The following is a 22,274-nucleotide window of genomic DNA, read 5'->3' on the forward strand; positions in this document are numbered from 1 at the left end:
AGCAAACATGCTTTTCATGTAGCAAACTGTGTTTGGAATCATTTCAGAGATGCCTGATGGATCCACCCTTGCTGCATGAATCAGTAATTGGTTCCTTTTTATTGCTGAGTAGTAGTAGTAGTTTATTTTATGATATGTCACAACTTATTCATTCACCAGTTGATGGGCATTTGGGTTGTTTTCAGTTTGTGGCTATTGTGAATGAAGTTACTGTGAACATTTGCATACAGATCTTTGTGTGGACATTTTTTCATTTCACTTGGTAACTACTAGGATTATTGAGTGTTTGGTAAGTGCATATTTATCTGTTAAAAAGGGTGCGTGTTCTCCAAAGAACTATAGAATTTTGCATTCCCATCAGCAATATTTGAGAATTATGGTTGCTTCCATATCTTCATTAGCTCTTGGTACTGTCTGTCTTCTTTTGAATTTTAATTTTTTGCCATTATAGTGAGTGTGTAGTGGTATCTTACTGTAGTTTTTAATTTTCATTTTCCTGGCGATTAGCATTATTGAGCACCTGATCATGTTTACATTTGCCATCTATATTTCCTCCTTCATGAAATTTCTCTTCAGATCTTGCCCACTTAAAAAATTGGGTTATTGGCTAGGCGCCAGTGGCTCACGCCTGTAATCCTACCTACTCTGGAAGCAGAGATTGGAGGCTCTCTGTTCGAGGCTAGCCTGAACAAATAGTTGTTTAAACCCAATCTCGAAAATACCCAACATAAAAAAGGGCTGGTGGAGTGGTTCAAGTGATAGAGAGCCTGCCTATTAAGTGTGAGGCCCTGAGTTCAAACCTCAGAACTGCCAAAAAAAAAAAAAATGGGTTGTCTTATGATTGAATTATAACACTATAAATGAATAACTAAAGTCCTTTATCAGGTGCATGTTTTTTAAATGTTTTCTTCCTGTATGTACCTGTCTTTGCATTTTCTTAAAAGTATCTTTGGAAAAGCAGAAGTTTTTAATTTTGGTAGAGTACAGCTTTTCACTTTTTCATTTTATAGGGTCATGCTTTTTGTGTTTTATCTAAGAATTCTGTGCCTAACCCAAGTTCATAATGATTTCTCCAATAATTTGTTTACACTGTTTATCATTTAGGCTGTAGATTCAATTAGAGTCAATATTTGTACATAGTGCAAAACTAAGGGCTGAGGTGGTTCTTATCTATTGTTTGGTAGTACTGGGTTTGAACTTAGGGCTTTTCACATGCTAGACCTGCACTCTACCACTTGGGCCACTCCTCTGGCCCCTTTTGCTTTTAGCTATTTTTCAGGTAGGATCTCACTTAGCCTCCTGTGTGGCTAGAATCACAGGCACATGCCACCATGCCCAGTTTGCTGGTTGCAATGGGGTCTCACTAACTTTTTGCCTGGTCATCCTTTCTAGTCTCTGCCTCCCAACTAGCTGGGATTACAGGTGTGAACCACCATACCTGGACGGTCCTTTTATTTTTTTTTTTTCCTACAGATGTCTAGTTTTTCTGAACCACATGTTGAAGTGATTCTCCTTTCCACATTGAATTTTGTTGGCACCTTTGTTAGATCATTGATCCAATTTCTTCCTTCTTTCCTAATATAAGTGTTTGGTGTTATAAATGTTCCTTGAAGCAGAGCTTTATCTGTATCCCACAAATTGTACTTTCATTTTCATTCAGTCCAAAATACTTCTGATTTTCCTTCTGATTTCTTCTTTCACCTATGAAAGTTATTTATCAGTACATTACTTAATTACCAAATATTTGGGAGATTTCTAGGTATTTTTCTTTTGCTTATTTCTGCTTAATTCCATTGTGGTCAGAGAACATAAATTGTCTGATTTCAGTCCTTCTAAATTTATTGATACTTTATGTCTGAATATTCTTAATCCACTTTCGGCTGAAGAATGTCAGTTTAACAAATTACTAGTTTACATACCATTTTCATTTTTAAATGAGAAGTTACAGTTGTACTTTACCTAATTGTGGAGAATGAATGTTACTTTACTGTATAAGTTAGTATTTCCTATTTTTGCCTTGCAGTTGCAAATTTGTAAGTTCTCTCTTCTCTGCTTTCCATAGGTCTAAGATCTGGCAAACTTGGTGAGCAGTGTGAAGCAGTTGTTCGCTTTCCCAGGCTTTTTCAGAAGTATCCATTCCCTATTCTCATCAACTCTGCATTCCTGAAGTTAGCTGATGTTTTCAGAGTTGGGTAAGTCTTTTTAAAGCCTCACTGTCCTAAGTACCTGTTATTTATCCTTTTGTTTATATTGTGATCTTTTTCTTCTACATGGTTACCATTTTAGTGAAAGCATATTTCATCATGCTACACTTTGATGTGAGATTTAAAGACATTTTTAGAAAAAGTGTATGATTCAGAGAGTCACTATCTTTGGGGAATAGAATTAATCAAATTGGAACAACCTTATATATACATGTACCAAGTTAGACTTAAAGAAGAAAAGAGGTGGTGGGATTAGCAGATTGAGGAGGAAAGCCATCTGCCCTCCTGGCCTTGGTTATAATGTGATCAAGGAGATTTAGTGGGGCTTCTTCTTGTGTCACTGCCATTTAAGTGTCTTGCAGCAGGACTGTGAAATTGCTTATTCTTAGTACAGACGTTAGTAACTCTTTTAGTAGTAAGACAAATAATAACAAAGCAACATTTGCCTGTTGCTAAAATTTAATGTCATTAGCATTGCTTTAACCCCCAAATTAAATATTACTTTCCTGAAGTGGCCTAATTTGTTTTATCCTTTGTTTTTCTAGAAACAATTTCCTGAGACTGTGTGTTCTTAAAGTTACCCAACAAAGTGAGAAGCATTTGGAGAAGATTCTAAATGTGGATGAATTTGTGAAGAGGATTTTCTCTGTGATTCATAGTAATGATCCTGTGGCAAGAGCCATCACACTCCGGTACACCCTGTTACTTTCATCCTTCACCACAAGATTGTTTAAACTGTGATTTATGTACCAAAAAGGCAGTTCATTTAGTTTTTTTCATTTTAAGTATTAAGGATTTGGTTTTGTTTTTGAACTAAGACTGTAAAAATATGTTAACCATTCCAATCTGTAAGTTCTAGTTAATGTGGATACAGTTTTGGTTGTAAATTGTTGTCTGACTTGTGTTTGAAACATCTTCCATGTAGTTGGGAGTTCTGACCTAACAACCTGGAAGGTTTTGGTACAGCTTAGTCTCAGCTTCTTTTGAACTTTTGACTTCTGGACTGTGTTCTTCATGTCTTCTTTCGGTTTCCTATGTTCACTGTTTGTTGCCTGCTCGTTTTGATATGTGATAATTTATCTTTGAGCTTATTGGAGAACAGCATGCATGCTCAGTCTAGTTTCTTTATCCTTTTTTTTAGTTTGTACTTTAAACAATTTTGTTCAGATTTCTTTTTTTAATCTTCTGCTTATACCATATTCTCTTTTTAGCTGCACTGTTTATGGAACCATATGTATAATTTTGGGGGGGATTTTTAAAAATTCTTTTTCTTAAATGAAAGACTTCATTTCTGTCTTGCCCTGCCCAGACAGCCCTTTGTAAGTAGGGGTCTAGGATGTCAGTTCTTCCCTTAGTTTTCTTTTTTCCTCAGCAAGCATCAGTTTTCCTTCTTGTTCAGAATTAAGTGCTCTTGTCATCCCTCTGCCTTTGACTGATTAAATTAAACATCATGATATTTTAAAGTCAGTTATTGGTTTTTATCTTTTAAAAACTGTATCTAGCCTAGCCTGAGTGAGTCACTGTATCAGGCCAGGAACTGTGGCTCATAGCTATAATCCCAGCTACTTGGGAGGCAGAGATCAAGAGGATTGCAGTTTAAGGCCAGCCCAGGTAAAACGTTTACAGTACCCCATCTCAACAAATGAGCCAGGTATGGTATATTTGTAATTCCATCTTTGTAGGAAGCATAGGTAAGAGGATTGCAGTCAAAGGCTGGCCCCTGGCAAAAAAGTGAGACTCTGTCTGAAAAATAATCTAAAACAAAACAGGACTGAAAGTGTGTCTCAAGTGAGAGAACACCTGCCTAGCAAGTGTCGTGGGGCCTTGAGTTCAAACCCCAGTACTGCCAAGAAAAATTCAATGAAATACACAGCACTGGTGGCTTATGCCTGTAATCCTATCTACTTGAGATCAGGAGGATTGCAGCCGTCCCAGGCAAATAGTTCCTGAGACCCCATCTCCAAATAACCAGAGCAAAATGAACTGGTGGTGTGGCTCGAGCATCAGAGTGCCTCCTTTGCAAGCACAAAGTTTGAGTTCAAACCCCAGACCCACCCAAAAAAAAAAATTGTTTTTCACTGGATCATAGGTCATGTATATTAGTTTTATAAAATCGATTGAACCTTTTCTAGTGTTTGTGACATTTTACATTGACAGCAATGATATGTGAGAATTCTGCTTGCTTGATACCTTTGCAGACTTTTGGTGTTATTAGGTTTTTAAGTTTTAGCCTTTCTAATGGGTGTGTGGTGGTTTTGATTTGCATTTCCCTAATGATAATGATCTTAAGCACTTTCTCCTAATATCTTTTGAAAAATGTTCATACCTTTAGCCCATTTTTTTATTAGATTGTTTAGATTTTATTATTTTGCTTATCATTTTATTACAAAGTTATAAGAGTTTTTTATATATCCTGGATATGGGTCCTTTCCGAGATACATGTTTTATATATCACATTCAAAGTAAAGAGATGTCTTTTGGGACCTGAAAACTAGGAACAGAGTATCTTCCATTTTCATGTTGTTTCTTAAGTTTGATTTCAGCATTATTGTTCTTATGTCTTTGTCCTGCACTGTCAGTTACATGATATGTGCTTCAGAATGGAAACTTTCACACCCCAAGTGTTGGCAGTGGGAAACCAAGTAACTGCGCATGCGTGTGCTCACAGCAGCTATCTGCTGTGTGTGGTCTTTCTACTTGAACTGTATGTGCCTCAAAATGTTCTGCTTTTGAAAAGGAAGAAATAAAGTCATTACTTTTATAATTCTAAAAAGATCATGTCCATTTTTTGAATCTCTAATTAGGGAGCAATGTTCTAGTTAGCTAACGAGAAGTTTGTTCCAGTCCCAACTCACATTCTTATGAAATGACCTCACTTTCCTCGATGTAAAATGAGAAAAGTAGTTATTTATTTCCTGTATGATGTTTAAAAGTCATCATAGAAATGAAAAGAATGTGTCTTTAGAAGAGTTTGAGCATATTAATCAGCTATATTTCCACTCCTATTGTGAAATGTTTTCACTGCTGTGCCTTATGAAGAAAATATGGTGCAGAATGGACCTTTGATACTTAATATGAAACAATGTGATTTACTCATTGAGAGGTATTTCAGTAGCACTAGTAAGGAAGATGTGTCACGGATGAAACTGAGCTCTGCAAAGGACAGAAGCTGATGCATGATAGATCAACTCTGATACTCTTTTAATACCTATTGTGTAGAAGATTTTGAAGAAGGTTATTGTAGGAACACTGTAGGTTTTGTTTATTTCAGTGTTTTGCAGCTTTCTAAAATGCATGCCTTTCTGCTGAAGGGACTTTTCAAGTGTTACTTTCTGTAGTTTATATTATGAACCACAGATTTTTTTTCTTTTCTAAGCTTATAATTTTATTATAAAGTGTATTGTGTTTCCAGACTTTATCTTCCTCACTGTTGCAGATACGGGTGTGAGTCCCAAGGGGTGTCTTCCACCTCTATTCTTGATGTTGAGAACAGATTTGAAAAGCAACGTATCAGCATTTATTTACTTTGGCAGTACAGGAGTTTGAACTCAGGGCCTAACACTTGTGAGGCAGGCGCTCTACCACTTGAGCCATGCATACAGCTTTTAGTATTTATTGATATGGAGGAAGAGATTGCGAAGTCTTACGGTTTTTCTTTGTGAATTAAGAACTAAGCATTAAGAAGCATTGCATTCTTAATACTTTGCTGAAATGGACTTCATGTGATATTAGAAAATTGGTATTTTGATGCTTTAATAACTCTAAAGTTTCTTGGTCCAGGTGTATGGTACGCACCTGTAATCCCAGCTATGCAGGAGGCTGAGGCGGGAGGATTGCACAGTTCAAGACCGCCGGGGGAAAAAGTTAGCGAGACCCAATCTCAGAAACAATTTGGTGTAGTGGTACAGGCCTGTGGTCCCCACTGCATGGGAGGCAGAGATAGGAGGATTGCCAACTGAGGCTGGCTGCAGCAGAAAGCATGAGACTATCTGAAAATTAGTGCAGAAAGGGTGGTGAGTGTGGCTCAAGTGGTAGAGTGCTTACTTAACAAACACAGGCACTGAGTTCAAACCCTATTAATGCCAAAAAAAAATCCAAAAGCTTTTTCTTCTGGAACCTATTTGTTACCTGGGATGTACTTCAAGATGATTATTTTTTAGAAATTTAGTTCGTGTTAGATAAGCCATTTTAGTATTTCTGCTATGTTTAAGTATGTAGAAGTGTTTAGACTGAGTAACTATTCCTAAAGTTCAGCTTTATTAACTTGGGGTTAATGAAATAACCTATAAACTTTAGTTTTGGTAATCTAGCTTGCCTTGTGACCGTCTCTCCTGACCGTGAGTTTATTGTGTTTCTGTTCTTGGGCCCCCTGTTTCTGTAGGATGTTGGGAAGCCTGGCATCAATAATTCCTGAGAGGAAGAATGCGCATCATAGTATTCGTCAGAGTTTGGACTCACACGATAATGTAGAAGTGGAAGCTGCTGTTTTTGCTGCTGCAAACTTCTCAGCACAGTCAAAGTAAGCAAAATAATGTGGCTTGCCAAGCCCAGTGTTTGAAGGCGTTACTGATCGATGCATAGAACATTAAGGGATACAAAAGGATATCGAGGGCAAGGTGAGTTTTCCAAGAGGCTCTACGACATGAAGAGGAAGCAAGACTTAACTGTTTCAGGTAGAAAGGTTAAGACTCGCAGAGTGGGTCAAGTGGTAGAGTGCCTGTCTAGAAAGCATGAGGCCCTGCGTTCAAACCCCACTACCACAAAAAAAAGTTTAAATATAAGATCAGCATAGACTATTTGGGAAAGCTTTATTGGATCACAGAGGTTTGTCCACTAAGGAGTTTCCCACAGATACAGCCATGATCCTAAATTGCCACTTTCTTATTGACTTCCAGTGCTCAGCTGTTTTGCTTTAGAGCCACACACAGTTTGGCAAAGAGAATAACTTAAATTAAAGCCAGTTGTAACCTATGCAGGATATCATGTCTTACACTGTTATCTTACAGAATTATTTTGTTATTAATGAAATGTTGACCATGTTTTTATTGCATTTGACTTGCTTGTTTATAATAGAAAGTATGTTATCCCTGGACTGACATATCAAAAGTAACTTTGCCTCTGAGACCATTTTTTTAGTAGTAAGTGTGGAAAGTCTTAAACATATACATCCCTTAGGCCCAGAAAATACACTTCTGTGAACTTACATAAGGAACCAGTGATGTATGCTGATGTTTATTTGCAAGAATGCTAGTTGTAATGTTATTTGTAACATAACATTAGGAAATAGGAAAAATACTCAAAAAGTGTGTATTAAAAATCTCTGTGATAAGATGGTTTATAATTATTATTTTCTTTTTCTAAGTTTCTCAACATCCTGCCAGACAGACATTAACAGTTTTAGTTTTTTCAGGTGGATGAATAATAATTCCATTAAGAGACTCTACTAAATTTGATAAAACTTGAAATAATCTTCAACCTCTTTTGATTTTTAATCATGTGCATCTTCTTTTCAGCTGCCCTTAGCAAACCTTCAGAATTCTAGGATTACTCATGGGGGAAAAAATGGAGAATAAAAAACATGTAATTTTTAATGTTACTGCTCAGAGTTACTAAGTAGGGTAGTAATTGAGAAGAAACACCTGAATAAATAGTTTCTATTTATGCTTTTGAAAATAGGCATTTTTTTCTTATTGAAAGTTATTGGCCTCAAACCCCAGAACCACAAAAAAAAGTTACTGGAATTAAGAGAACTTTAAAAATGTTTTTTTAAGTATTAGTTATCATTTGATTACCACTGTCAAGGTATCAGTGCCACACAATCTGTCAGGATTAAATGTAAATGTCTAGTGGTTCCAAAAATATTTTTCTAAATTTGGATAAATTTATAAATTGTGGTTAAATTTTATATCTAAGATACTTACCTTAGAGGGGAGACACCATGATCATAAAGGTGGTTTTCCCAGGGCAAGGCTTATCCATTGTACTCCGGATGTGCTGACCCCTGCGATTTCCCCAAATACGGGAAACTCGACTGTAAAATTTGTGGTAGTAGGGGACTGCATTCGCGCTGTCCCCTGAAAAAAAGTTTATATCTAAGAATCAGTTTTTCTCTTGTGTTACTATCAGAAGCTAATTTTATTCAGCTATGGACTTTCTAATCTGTCTTGGAAGGTGGTTTAAGGCTAGCATAGAAACAGAAACTTAATGGAATTGATGGTCAGCAATGCCCAAGTTGACAGTTTAGGGAGAAGCAGTGTTTTGACATCCATGCTTCTATATGATACACTTATTTTTATGATACTAAAAAAATACTATATTAGTCTACTAGGAAAGCCTGAAAGATTTACCTTAATACATCAAGTGTGAAATTAATGAACTATCTGTTATAGAAATAACCTGGCTTGAGAGCATGTATCCCAACCAACACTGATGGTTTTTTGTCTTACTGTTTATCCATTTTGGATCTTAAACAGATTAGAATTAACTGACCAATTAGAACCTCAAGAATTTATTTAGTCCTATTCTGAAACTACATCTAACTTGTTATTTTAAAGGAATTTTGTATTTTTAAAGAACTAATGCCTGGGTCACAAAGTAGGAGTTGGCAAGCCCCAAATGTCCACAGGTGTCAGGCAAGCATTGCCAGAGAGAGAGGTGTCCTCTAGTGGTGGCTGGTGAACTGGAGAGTGTTGGCTCCATTTGAAAGGGACAACAGCCAGTGGCACCAGCCAGTTGTTAGAAAGCAGGGATGTCTTTTCAGTGTTATCAGGTCTGATTTGGGTAGGGACAGGAGTGTTTAGGGTATGTGACTGGAATATCAGATTATTTTTAGTCTCACCATGATTAAATTATATTATTTGACAAAAATATCAGCAGCCTTCTTGTTTGCAGTTTATTAGCCCTAAAAGCTTATATCAGATTTTTAAACTTTGAGTTGTTATAAAAAGTTTTGCTACAGTTAGTGATGGAATATTTATTGAATATCAATGATGTCTAGATATTATTAAAAGGGTGAAAATGATCAAACCCTATTAACCCAAAATAATTTCAGATGTTAGTGTTATAAAAAAATAAAATGGGTTGTGATAATGGCCTCAGTGAGCTACTTTAGGGCTGTTAGGGGAGGTTGTTCAGAGGGTGACATGTGAGTCACGCTGAGAGATGAAGAAGAGGCACCTCGTGCAAGCAGAAAGAATAACAAGTGTAAGAGCTCTTTGGGATGGGGACTAGTCATCTAGACATACCTAGTGTGCAGCTACGGGCTTTTGCTCGCTAGGCAGCCTCCCTACTGCTTGAGCTACAATTCCATCCCTGTATCTTTTTCTTATGTGAATATGACACTGATACCTTAAAGTAGTTTTCAAACTGTTTGTCATTAGGATCTTTTGTGCTTCTTTTTATTTTTCTCTCCTGAGGGAGTTTCACAAGCTGGGAGAAGCCCAGCCTAGCCTGGAATACTCTCTGTAGCCTAGGCTGGTTTCAAACTTGAGATCTTCCAGCTTCTACCTTCCAGTGCACCTGGCCTGCCTTTACACTCTTAAAACATTACTGTGGTCTTTGTTTTTGTGGACTCTCTGTGGATATTTGCTACATTAGAAATGTAAATGATTAAAATTTAAAAACATTTACTCTATTTATTTACTTATTTTGCAGTACTGGGGATCGAACCCAGGGTTTCATGCACTCAAACACTGAGCTACATTCATACCCCACTTGCTTACTTTAAAAAGAACAAATCAATATGTGTTAACATGAAAATATCTTTATGAAAATAATTTTACAAAACAAAAACTGACTTTTTGAGAAGGGTGGCATTGTTTAATATTTTTGCAAGTATTTTTAAAGTCTGGGTAGATTCCAATATCTACTTCTGCGTTCAACATACCAGTTGCAATATGTTATTTTGATTAAAGTATATGACAGTTACATGGTTAGAAATGGGAGTTTAAAGCCTTTTTAGGTAAATGTGCGTGTTACTAACTTATGTGTTGGCCTTTTGGACAATATTGGTTCACTGTGTTAGGCAGGTCTTCCAAATGTTGACTCACTTTTTTTTTATAATATCAAAGAATCACATTTATTAATATCACCACAAATTTCATCAGAAAAGGCTTTAAAAGTATTAGCTTTCAAGCTCACGATGACAAGTAATAAGTTTTCTGAAATTATATAATTTTTGCTTAGAAGCTCAAGTATTCTCAGTTACTTGCCTTTAAGTTACAGACTTACATTATTCATCTTTGAAGAAAGTGTCTTGGCCAAATAATCAAGTCCAAATGACCTTGGTGTCCCATGAAAAACTACTAGTATATGTCATAACCCAAACATTTCCACTGGTGCTTTCGCTGAAGTACACCACTATGTAGTTTATGTGTGCTTTCAATTTGTCAGAGAATATTAAAAAAACATTTATCCAAGGGTGCATATTTAGTAAAAGTAATAATTTCCACTGCTTTATTAAGAACATTAAGTAGAATTTGCTTTTTTCCTCATTAAAATGTGAGAATACAGCAGTGAAGAATACACTGACTAATAATGCAGTTTGGCACCACTGCATTGATTCTTGCTAAGGTCTTCAGCAAGACCTTTACAGTGGGCAAAGATACCAATACTTTTGTTCCAGGATAATCCATGAGATTAAAACAATGTTACTCACTTTGAAAATTTCAACACAAATAGTGTCAAGAATGATGTAAAAGAAGTTATTCTATGAGTAGTGATGATATTGGACAAGTATAAACAAAATGAAACATCCAGCCACGTTTGAATGCAGTTTTACAAATGGGTTACTAGTTTCTTCGTGTCTGCAGCCAAATCTTTTACGAGTTACTGGGCTGTTGAAAAATGGCAGTGCCTTGATTTCTTTCACTGAGTTCAGCTGGCATCCTGCACCTTCAGTTGCACAAGTCTCTCAGTGTGTATATGCTTCTCCACCTAATGCAGTGGGATAACTTAGCCTATTATCTTTTCTAGTTCGAAAAGCTTTGCTTTTTGGGTGTGAGTATTGGTGGGAGTGGGAAGGTTGAACTCAGGGTGGAGTGGTGGAGCCACTCCACCAGCCATTTTTGCATTGGATATTTTTGAGATTAGTGTCTCATTTTATGCTCTGGGCCGTAGTCCTATTTGTACTTCCCTGCAGATCTGGGACTAGAGGTGCATACCACCACACCCAGCCATTGGTTGAGATGGGGGTCTCATGAGCTTTTTGCCCAGGCTGGCCTTGAACTGTGATCCTCCCAGTCTCTTTCTCCCACATAGCTAGGGTTATGGATGAGCCATTGCGTCCAGCCCAATTTTTTGCTTTTAAAGAGCTGTGCATAATGGCATGCACGTATAATCCTAGTTGCTCCGGAGGTAGAAGCAAAAGGTTGATTGCAGGTTTGAAGCCAACCCTTGCAAAGGTATCTCAAAAGCAAAAGAGCTGTGGGCATTGCTCACGGGGAGGGGGAGACATCATGTTTTAGTATACTCAGTTCTTCTTTTTAAATTCTGAATTATTAATTGCAGAATTATTAGTCAAAATGTAACTGACATCATAAAACTTACTGAAAGTGTTTTGTTGAGTAAGGCATAAGAAGTTAAATTATTAGCAATTATACAGCCAAGGACCTGCCAGATACTAGGTTTTCTTATGTACAGTTTTGCTGTTTTCTTTAGAATACACTGCATTAGAGAACTCTGATATGTCAGTTTCATGTTTTTCAGTATCTAGATCTAGACAGTCCGGCTGTGTACTGAGGAAACAATCTCTTTTTCAAACCAATAATTCACCCTTAAGCATAGGGAAAATACTTTGCACTTAAGCTTTCTTTTATTTTAGAATAAAATAATTGCTCAATTCTACAATGAAAATTTTAGCAAAAAATCTGCAAATTTTTACTGCAAAGTATGGGAATGTATATTTAGTATGTTTCTGTGTAAGCAAAGGGAAAACTTTAGGATCTCAAAATAATGATGTATTGGCTTATACGAGGTTGTAGGGATGGTAATAGATATAATCTGAGCTAATAGGAGCACAGAAAAGGAATCAAGAGCAAACTGGATTAATTTCTGAGAATATATTTAAATCCACTACCTGAAAAATTTCTAGGAACTAGAGATAAAGGTAGAGGCTTCTCAGTATGCCCAAGGCCCTGGACTTGAGCCCCAGTACTGCAAAAAAATAAAAAGAGGAATTTCTAAAGAACAGAAGAGGCAGAGTTCCTTCCTCCCTGGCTTGGTCCTTGTTCACAGTGACAATCGCCAAATGCACCAAGAAAGTCAGGATCGTCAGCAAATATGGGACCCACTGTGGTGTTTCCTTCTGGAAAATGGTGAAGAAAACTGAAATGAGCCAGCATGCCAGAATGCGCTTGCTCCTTCTGTGGCAAAACCAAGATGAAGAGACAACGGGTTGTGGGAATGTGACACTGTGGTTCCTGCATGAAAACAGTGGCTGGTGGTGCCTGGACCTTCATCACCCTTCCGTGGTCACTGTTAAATCTGCCATCAGAAGACTGAAGGAATTGAAAGACCAGTAGAAGCTCTTCCATTTGAGCGTACAATAAAATGGGTTAATTTATATAACAAAGTTGCCTTGGAGTCTGAATTTTATTTGGAAAAGTTTGGTGAGGGGGTTGTCATAATCTGGTCTCTGTTTTTTGCTTCCAGTAGTCAGATGATGCAATATAAGAATATAAGTGTTACAGGTTAGGTATGTGTGTTAATTTTTTCTAAGTCTGTTTTTCCCACTCTGTTTTTCTGATATACATTGGTTTATGCTGTGCAAGATTGTGTTCTTAAGAAATATTTAATACATTTTTAATGTGACTAAAATTGTAGAGTTTACTATAATAGACAAAGGATATATATACATTAAAAAAAAAGAACAGAAGAAAGCACACATTGTACATTGACTGTGAAGAGATGATGTCTTCATACATAGCCTATGGAAAACTCCACCGTTGATTATTAAGAGAAAGAAATTGAAAATAGCAAATGATATCTTAATGACAGGAAATACTTTATTTAGACTGCTACTAAACTGCAATGGAGGGAAGTAGTTATATCTTACATATTACTTATGGTTGCACAAGCCAAATTTGATCATATTATCGCCATCATTTTCCTTTCATATTATATAATATTTTTTCCCACACAGTCATGTTATTAAGCTTTTCAACATTAGGTGATATTTCTGTTGAATAGAATCAAAAGCAGCACCTTAGAAGATACATATCTAATAATTAAAACATGGTTAACTTTAGTAATTTGGCTTTCAAAAAGATTCTATCCATATTTCCTACTGCATCTCTGCCATTTCATACCTAATTTTTTTTAAAATCATGTTAGGAATTTATTGCTTAAGTAATCAAAACTTGCATGTTAAAACCTTTTCTTAAGTGAAAGTATATTCTAAAATATCATATTCCATAATAGTGACCTTGATTCTTCCAGACAATGTCATTGTGATGTAAATTGCAACAACATTTCAAATCAGGGCATTTTTCTTTAAATACCACATGAGAAAAGTGTTGACATAAGCGTATTTGGCAGTTGGAATTTTTATTTCAAATTTTTCTTACCGTTTCTCTAGCGCCTGATCATTGGAATATTTGATAGGCTTTAGAGCATTGCATTTCTCCTGTGCTAGTTGTGGTCTGTGTCAAACCCTTAGAAAACTTAGGCAAATTTAATTTTTTGGTTTTAAAGTTTTTGATGTTCTCTCTTTCCAAAGGGATTTTGCTGTAGGAATCTGTAACAAAATCAGTGAAATGATTCAAGGTATGTATGCTTCATTTAATATTATGAAGTGACTAAATGGGATTGCATTAATAATACTTGATAGAGCATTTCTTAAGTATTACTATGTGCAAGCCACCATTCGTTCAAATAATATTAAATAAGAGAACAGGAATTAGAGGAGAGAAGGGAGAGAACAGGGTGTGGGTGGGGGAAAGGCAGAGAAAAAATGGGGCCCAGGATATGGCAATGGCAGAGAAGTTTTTGAAATAGAATATCTGGCATTTCATTTAAAGTTACATGTGTTTCTGTAAAAAGAAAATCCGAATCATCCAAAATCTTGAGTAAGAAGTCTGTAAGCACTGATAAAAAGTCCCTCTGATCACTGAATTGAGAATAGACTCAAGATGGAGAAAAGAATATGAGATAGGAGCCTGCCAAGGCAGAGCCAGAGTAGGGAAAACACTTTGGAGATTCTTGGAGCAGTTTAGTTAAGAGGTAGTAGAGGGAATGGATCAACATATCATGTAGGAAGACATAGTCAGATTTGGGTTCTATTTTGAAGACAGAACCAATAAGGCTTGCTAATAAATTTGGTAAGTAGGTTGAGAGAAAGAAATGAAGAAAGACTCAGAAGTGTGAGGAGCTGTAATTACTGAGATGGAATGGTTTTTGAAGATACAGTGTGAGGATGAAGATCAGAAGTTCTCTTTAGGTCCTATTAAGTATAAAATATTACTGAGCTGGGCAAGGTGGCCCAAGTCTGTAATCCTAGCTACTCGGGAGGTGGAGATTGGGAGGCTCATGGTTTGAAGCCACCCCAGACAAAAAGTTTGTGAGATGCTTTGCACCCCCGCCCCCACCACCCCAGCTGCGCCGGGAAGGAAGAACAGGATTGCAGTCCATCCCAGCCTGGGCATAAAATGAGACCCTATCAAAAATAACCAGTATAAACTATACTGGCAGAGTGGCTTGTGTGGTAGAGCACCTGCCTAGCAAGCACAAGTCTCAGAGTTCAACCCCTGGTACAGCAGAAACAAAGCAAAGCAAACAAATGAAAACCACTTCTGAGGCAACTTAGTGGTTGTTTACCAGAGATATATGTACTTGAAGTTCTGGGGGAACTGTTACTCGGGGGGAATAATAGTCTTTAGCATTGAGCTGATAACAGAGGTCACGGGTTTATATCAGAATGAGAAGAGAATTAATTACCAGTCCAAGGGAATACCAGAGATTAAAATGTGGATAGAAGAGCAGACTGAAAAAGTTTAAGAAGGAACAGTCAAAAGCTAGAGGCATGGCTGAAGCAGTAAGTCACCTGCTTTGCAAGCAGGAAGCTCTGAGTTCAAACCCCAGTACTGAATAAAAGAAAAAAAAAAAAGGACAGCCAGAGAAAGTGAAAAAACAGAAACCATGGGGAGAGTTTGAAAAACAAAAATGATCAGTAAGTCAAAAGCATTCAGTACCTTAAGGATCAAAATATTAACACAACATGAGCATCATGTAACCCTGTAGAGAAGAAACCAGGGAATAAATACCCTGTCCTCATTTTTCCTTCTCTTACTGGGACACTCTGCTTTGGCCAAACCCAAATAGAGGCCAAATAGCAAGGGAACTTGTTGATACAAGGCACCATTGCATGTTAAAATGCTATCTTATGTTGATACCAACTCCCAGTGGGAAAACTGATGATCTATAGAGTATAAATTAGCTTTTAGCATGGTTTGTAGTATATTATGGTTGAGAGATTTTTATTCTCTATGACCACAGAGCTATGCTGTAGAAAAAAAGGGTTAGCTCTAGAGTTGAAAGGAATAGATACATTGGGGTTAGTCCTCACAGAGTTACAGCTGTACATGCAGTAAAGAAAAACATTGTTATACAGATAATGTTTAGAGAACTTCAAAGCTATTCCACACAGACTATTCACTTCCTGATCTTGATTAAGTTGTTAATGGAAATAATAAAAATTGTTAATCAAATTGTAGCCATTGAGTGCATGTGTGTTTATATATGCATATGTATGTATGTATAATCTTATTAAATGATCTGAGAAGAAATAGGGAGCAGGTCCCACCCCTTTCTACTGTGCTTTTTTAAAGGCAGTTTCTACTGACAGTCATGTACTTTTATACTCACTGAAACGATACTTTTAGGAAAAAACTGTTGAGTTCATTAATTAGTTCTAGCATAATTATCTTTAATGTTATAAATGTAATGTATTATACTATTCATTTTTAAAAGGACGTTTTGCTAATTAAACCAGATCTTTTAAATCTGAACTCTTATTAAGAATGATGATGAGAAACCTCTGAAAATTCTTTTTGTGTCTAGGTTTAGCTACACCAGTGGACTTGAAGCTGAAGTTGATCCCCATCCTTCAGCACATGCATCATGATGCGATCTTGGCCTCCAGTGCTCGTCAGCTTTTACAGCAGCTCGTCACATCCTATCCTTCCACCAAAATGGTGATTGTTTCTTTGCACACTTTCACCCTGCTTGCAGCTTCATCTTTGGTTGATACGCCTAAGCAGGTAATTTTAATTTTCTTTACACTGCTTATTCTTCAGTAAACTTTCATATTAAATAAATGATAAGAAAAAGAAATCGACCCATAAGTTTTGATAGCATTAAGGTACCTTTCCCTAATAAAGTTGAGTTCAATTTCCTTTTTGTTCTCTATATTCAAAGTACTGATCCTTGGGAGCCCTGGAGGAAAATGGGGTGTCAGGGTACCTGGGAAGGTGTATAGTTTGCAGTAAAAAAAGGATGGAGTGTTAAATGCCAGTTCCTGTACTACAACTTTGTAAGGAGGAAAAGACCAGTGTATATAGTGACAGGGCTCTGAAGAGTCTTTTCTCAAATCTAAAAATTTTACCAATTAGTACTTGTATATGTGTGTTTTTGTTCAACTTGTGGACAGAGACTTATAGATAGGTGCAAAAAATAAATCCTCTTTTGCAACCCAGAACTCATTGTGCAGTATGAGTTTTGATACATAAAAGAAGGAATATGGTGAAAAATAAATAAATAAAAGTTTCACTAATCACTGCTGCATCCATAATGATAATGTTAGTGACAGTATTGTTCATGGAGTGATGTAATTTCCTTTATAGATTCAGCTTCTGTTGCAGTACTTGAAAAATGATCCCAGGAAAGCAGTAAAGAGACTTGCTATTCAAGATCTGAAATTACTTGCCAGTAAAACACCGCACACTTGGAGTAGGGAGAATATTCAGGTATGTAGAATTTTTAATATTTTATGTAGAAAAATAACATAATATATTATTTTGCATTGCATTTTTATATTGTGTTTGTCATCTCTTAAGTAGTAGTATATGAAAAACTTCTAACAGCATTGTTATGTTTGTGGCAGAAGTTGTTTTATAGGTGGCAAAATAAATAGTGAGGCATGGTGGTCCATGCTTGTAATCACAGCACTTAGAGGCTGAGCTTGAAGATAATGAGTTCAAAGCCAGCCTGGGTCACATAGTGAAACCCTGTCTCAAAAGCCAAAATAAAAATTAAAAAGTGAATGGATAAATAAATAAAACTTCTATCCTTAAGTTTGTTTTAGTGGATGAAACTTGCCTCTGAATTTCTTGTTAATCTTCCTATAACTATACTGAGCTCAGTTAAGTTATCTTATTGCCATCTTCAGTCAATTTAGGGAGAACAGTTTAGGTGCTGACTGTAACTTTTTAAGGAGAAGATGCTGGGTGAGTAAATTGGCAAAGTACCTTTCCCCTTTTCAGAGAAAGCAAAGATATTCTTGAGTTTTCTTTCATAAACGCAAAAGCAACACCTCACTTTAACTGTTGAGGTGACATTTTTTTATACCATTTCTTAAGTTAATGTTTTATATTTATTTTTTCTCAAAATGAACACTATTTATTTATTCATTACTGGTAACACACACACCATTTTCTACATAATGCTTAGTGAAATTGAAGTTTGTTAGAATCAAATCTGGCTCCTGTGTGGTCTTTGAATTTCACATTATGAAAACTAACCTACTATGTTAGTTAGCTTTTCAACACTGTGATGAGTAGCTGAGAAAACATCAATTTAGAGGAAGAAAGATTTATTTTGGGTAACAGTTTCGAGGTTTCTGTCCATGGTCAGACACCTCCATTGTTTCTAAGCCAGGATGAAGCAGAACATTATGACTGAATGGTGAGGAGGAAATGTAGAGTTGCTTACCTCATGGCAGCCAGGAAGCAGAGAAGAATTCAGGAAGGGGTCAGGGCAAGATACACCCTTCAAAGACATGCCCCCCAGGACCTTCTTCCCCACCTTCCACGATTTTGCCACCTCCCAGTAGTGTATTATACTTTATAATAGATTTTGAATCTATTAATGGTTGAATCCATTAATGAAGGCAGACCCCTTATGATCCAACCACTTCCCAGAAGACCCCCATCTGAATACTGCTTTCATTGGAGACCGTTCCTTCAATGCATGAGCTTTTTGGAGGGGACACTTCACATCCAAACCTTAAAAGCTGCTGTTTTCTGTTTCTTTGTTTGCAGTTTTCTAAACCTGTTTTAATTATAATGTGATTTGACAGTCACAGATCCCAAGAGATAAGGACAGTTGTTAGTATTTGCATTTAGTAGATAAGCAATTAGGGTTCAGAGAGACTTAAGGTACTAGTAGTTATTAGTTTGTAGTTATTGTTTATGGATTTTAGGTAAATATACTCTATTGGTCCTTGGCAAGTCCACCAAAAAAAAAAAATAGACAATTTGAGATTGCAATGAATGTAAAAGTCAGTTCGTCAGAAATTGATACCTTAAGAATATGACATTTTCCAGTGCATAAACAAGTTGTATCTTTCTGCTTATTTAGGGCTCTTTATTTCTTGCCTTATTCTACTTTGTTTGATGTTAAAATTTGGTTTGGAAATAACTTGTTGAGGATTTTTGTTTCTATGTTCATCAGGGATATTGGTGTAAAGTATTCTTTTTTGGTTCTATTCTTACCTGGTTTTACAATCAGGGTAATACTGATTCATACAATGAATTTAGAAGTGTTCCTTCCCTTCCTGTTTTATGGAATAGTTTATGGAACAGTCTCTATCTCTTTATTGAATTTCTGATTCATATCCTGAATTGACTTTCTTAATTCATTCAATTATTATTCTGTATTTTCTTAGAATTTACTGACTTTACAAAAATCATTCCTTTTGAATTTTTTATCCAGTATTTCTTTTACTTCAATATCTTTGGGGTAAGTTGCTGAAGAATTAGGAACTTTTGGAGGAATCACATTGCTTTGTTTTGTTTTTCCATATTGTATTTCTTTGTTGAGGTTTATGCATCTGTTGGTTAGATATCTCTTCCAATTGTAAGTGAGAGCCTTTTTAGGGAACAGCCTTTTCAGTGATTTGTCCTGGGATATCACATTGTTGTAAAGTGTAAAATGTTTTTGTGATACAGGTTTCCGTTACTTTTTTGGTTGGGATTAGTGTATTTTAACATACATACTGTGTTGGAGCCTGAGGGTCCTCCTTTCTCTGTAGGTCTCACAAGAATGGGGATCAAGCAGATGTATTATAGATTGTGGAGTATATAGGGCATACCCTCTGTGATAACTCCTGGTCTTGTCAGCAGTGACGGTCTGAAGGGGTACAGGAGGAACCTATGCTCTGTCCACAGTCTTTTTGTTGTTTCTCTTTATCGTCTGCTATAGCAGTAGATGTCCAGGAGTGGTTCTTTCAGGCCCCTCATCTGTGCATACTTGGAGTTGGTTGTCAGTATGGTTTTTTAAAGTCTTCCCTGTAGTTTTAAGTGTTTACTGAAGTTCCACCTGGTTTTGGGGTGGGCGAGGAGAGGAGGGGAGAGCAACAAACTATACTGGTCAGAGGGGTGCAGTTCCTGCACTATCAGCCATAGATATCATTTTGTGAGGTCCAGTCCTTGCATGAAATCATTCATGCCTCTTCAATCTTCTGACCCTCTTAAGCTAAGCCTCCTCAGAGGAAAAGCAAGCTCCACTCAGTTCCATGTCTCAAACCTGAATCTCTCTGCACGTATTTTTCAATGAGCTTGCTTCAGTGGGCCCACAAGGTAGACACTGGCTGGGCCAGGGTGACAATGGTTGCTATGAGTTCCAAGGAAAAGGAAAATGTAGGAACTTAGTTCTCCCAAAGCAGCAAGCTCAGGCGTGACTTCCTTAAAATGGCTTCCCTTGGCTGGAAAGTGCTTCTTGCTTCTAGTTTGACATCTTGGCTCCTTTTTAATATTTACTTCTCCCACAAGGAATTTTTTGCCCTTTGTGGCTGAAATCTGAGCATATTGATTTTAATTAAGTGGTTGTAGTCAAATAATCATTTTAGAAAGTTGAGATAGTTTTGAAAATATTGTAACCAGTTCTACTGATTTAACCTTTATAAAGTAATAGTGTGTTGATTTTATGTTTGAATTTTACTTATAATTACCAAGAGTAGTTATTCTTCTAGGGCTCCCTCCCTTCCTTCCTTTCTGCCTTCCTATCAGCTGATCTTATCATTGATGTCTAATTTTTTAATGCTGAGTATTCCAAGCTCAAATTGTATCCATTCCATTACTACTGTCATTGTTTTTTAAATATAAATTCCATATGGAATCACATATCCCAGGTTTAAATAAAAGGCTTTCATTCTGAATTTTTTAAAAACCTGAAACAAGGAAATGCGTAAATCAAGGCCATAGGATAATGTATTATTAGAATAACTTCATAAGAACTAAAGTATTTTAAAATATGTTTATTTTTTTTTTTTCGGATTTTTGGATGCCCTGTTAAGGTAAATAGTATTAATCTATATTAATAGTTTATGATACTCTTATATTATAGGCTTGTTTTTTTTTTTTTTTTTTTCTCGCAGTAGTAGAGATCAAACAAGGGCTTTGCACATGCTAGGTAAGTGCTGTATCACTGAGCTACATCCTCAGCTCAGTCTTCTTTAAATCTTAACGAGGATGTCCAACTTACAAAACCTCCCTGTTACAAAGCAAAATGTTACTTGTTCTGGATACCCACAAAGACATAATTTTATTTTTGACATTTTCTTTCCTAAGAATTTCTGAATTATACTCTACCTAGTACTAAAGGAATGACAAGTTAAGCCTGAGAATTAGTTCTTTTAGTGATTTTTTTTCTTTTTAGTTAGTACAATGGAGTCATAGAAAATTTAGAAGGGCCATGTCTCTGACAATACTTTCAAACATAACTTTTTTTTTTTTTTTTTACTTTAAAGATTATGCGTTTTTTTTTTTACCATACTTTTCTGGAACACATCCCTGGTGGCAAGTCCCAGTGCAGGGTCAAGAGACTGACCCAGAAAACAGTAATTTAGGCTAGGGCCTCTGGTTGAGCACTATAAGTTAAGCTAGCAAAGACGGAAAAATTCAGACCAAATAATGAGGAAGGCAGTGGTAGTGAGTGAGATAGAGGACTCTGTTTGGAGAGGAAATTTTTTTTTTCTTTTTTGTTGATATTAAAGATAGTCCTGATAAGAATAATTATATACTAGCTAATGTCCTTGAAACAGAAACTTGAACCAGATTTCATCATTGAAATATGATTGGCATGCCATCTCTAGGGAGCTTCCTGATTTGCTCTGTTAAGCTTTCTTATTTTAATCAATGAACCTTTAAATCATTTTGTACTTACTGAGACCTTAAAATGGATCCAGTAATGTGCTATATGACAGAAATCAGAATGTAAGATTGTAAATAATTTATCATAAGATTTCTAATGTTCTGTTTAGTTTTTCAGATGGTAAATTTCCTCTTGTTAAAAATTAACATCACTATCATCTTGTAAAATGTCTCACTTGCCTTTTTGAAAATTGCAAAAGGTTACCTGTCCATTATACACAGAGCACTCTTAGACATAATTTGGATACATATAAATTCAGGATATAGTCCCTGACTTCTGGAGCCATTTGATTGTTGGTTAGGTAGTCCTAACCTACAAACTAATAGTACATGGCAGGACGGTTTAAGCAATAAAAAGCAAATAAATGGAAATTGCCTAAGTATTTTAATAAATGAATGGAAACTATGGTATTAATTGATAATCACTTTAAAAAGAGCTTTCATTTGAACTTCAAAGACAGTATGTGTAGCCAGGCTCTGGTAGCTCACACCTGTAATCCAAGCTACTTAGGAGGGTTGAGATCAGGAGATCACAGTTCAAGACCATACGGGCAAATAGTTTGTGAGAACCTCATCTCCAAATAACCAGAGCAAAATGAACTGGAGGTGTGGCTCGTGATACAGCACCTGCTTTGCAAGCATGAAACCCTGAGTTCAAACCAAAAACAAAAAATTGTGTCTGTAACTGTTTTTATTTCTTCATCTC

The 22,274-nt window shown here is 36.3% G+C and overlaps 1 protein-coding gene and 2 non-coding genes across 4 annotated transcripts in view; all 3 read left to right on the plus strand.

Annotated features, from left to right (window-relative positions):
* Ints7 (integrator complex subunit 7) overlaps positions 1-22,274 on the plus strand; it is an 85,739-nt gene that overhangs the window by 13,993 nt on the left and 49,472 nt on the right. For both annotated transcript variants that reach the window (XM_074048374.1, XM_020172846.2), the window contains exons 2-7: positions 2,063-2,192; positions 2,750-2,896; positions 6,586-6,723; positions 13,921-13,967; positions 16,260-16,459; positions 17,042-17,164. In XM_074048374.1, coding sequence (XP_073904475.1) covers positions 2,063-2,192; positions 2,750-2,896; positions 6,586-6,723; positions 13,921-13,967; positions 16,260-16,459; positions 17,042-17,164 — 785 coding nt within the window. The remainder of the gene's footprint in view (positions 1-2,062; positions 2,193-2,749; positions 2,897-6,585; positions 6,724-13,920; positions 13,968-16,259; positions 16,460-17,041; positions 17,165-22,274) is intronic.
* LOC141414157 (U1 spliceosomal RNA) lies at positions 8,118-8,281 on the plus strand. Its single transcript, XR_012439241.1, has one exon. It is a non-coding gene; the product is annotated as a U1 spliceosomal RNA (small nuclear RNA).
* LOC141414520 (small nucleolar RNA SNORA40) lies at positions 16,815-16,940 on the plus strand. The gene has a single exon (XR_012439540.1). It is a non-coding gene; the product is annotated as a small nucleolar RNA SNORA40 (small nucleolar RNA).

This window comes from Castor canadensis, chromosome 11, assembly GCF_047511655.1.
Source record: "Castor canadensis chromosome 11, mCasCan1.hap1v2, whole genome shotgun sequence".
Classification (NCBI taxonomy): Eukaryota; Metazoa; Chordata; class Mammalia; order Rodentia; family Castoridae; genus Castor; species Castor canadensis.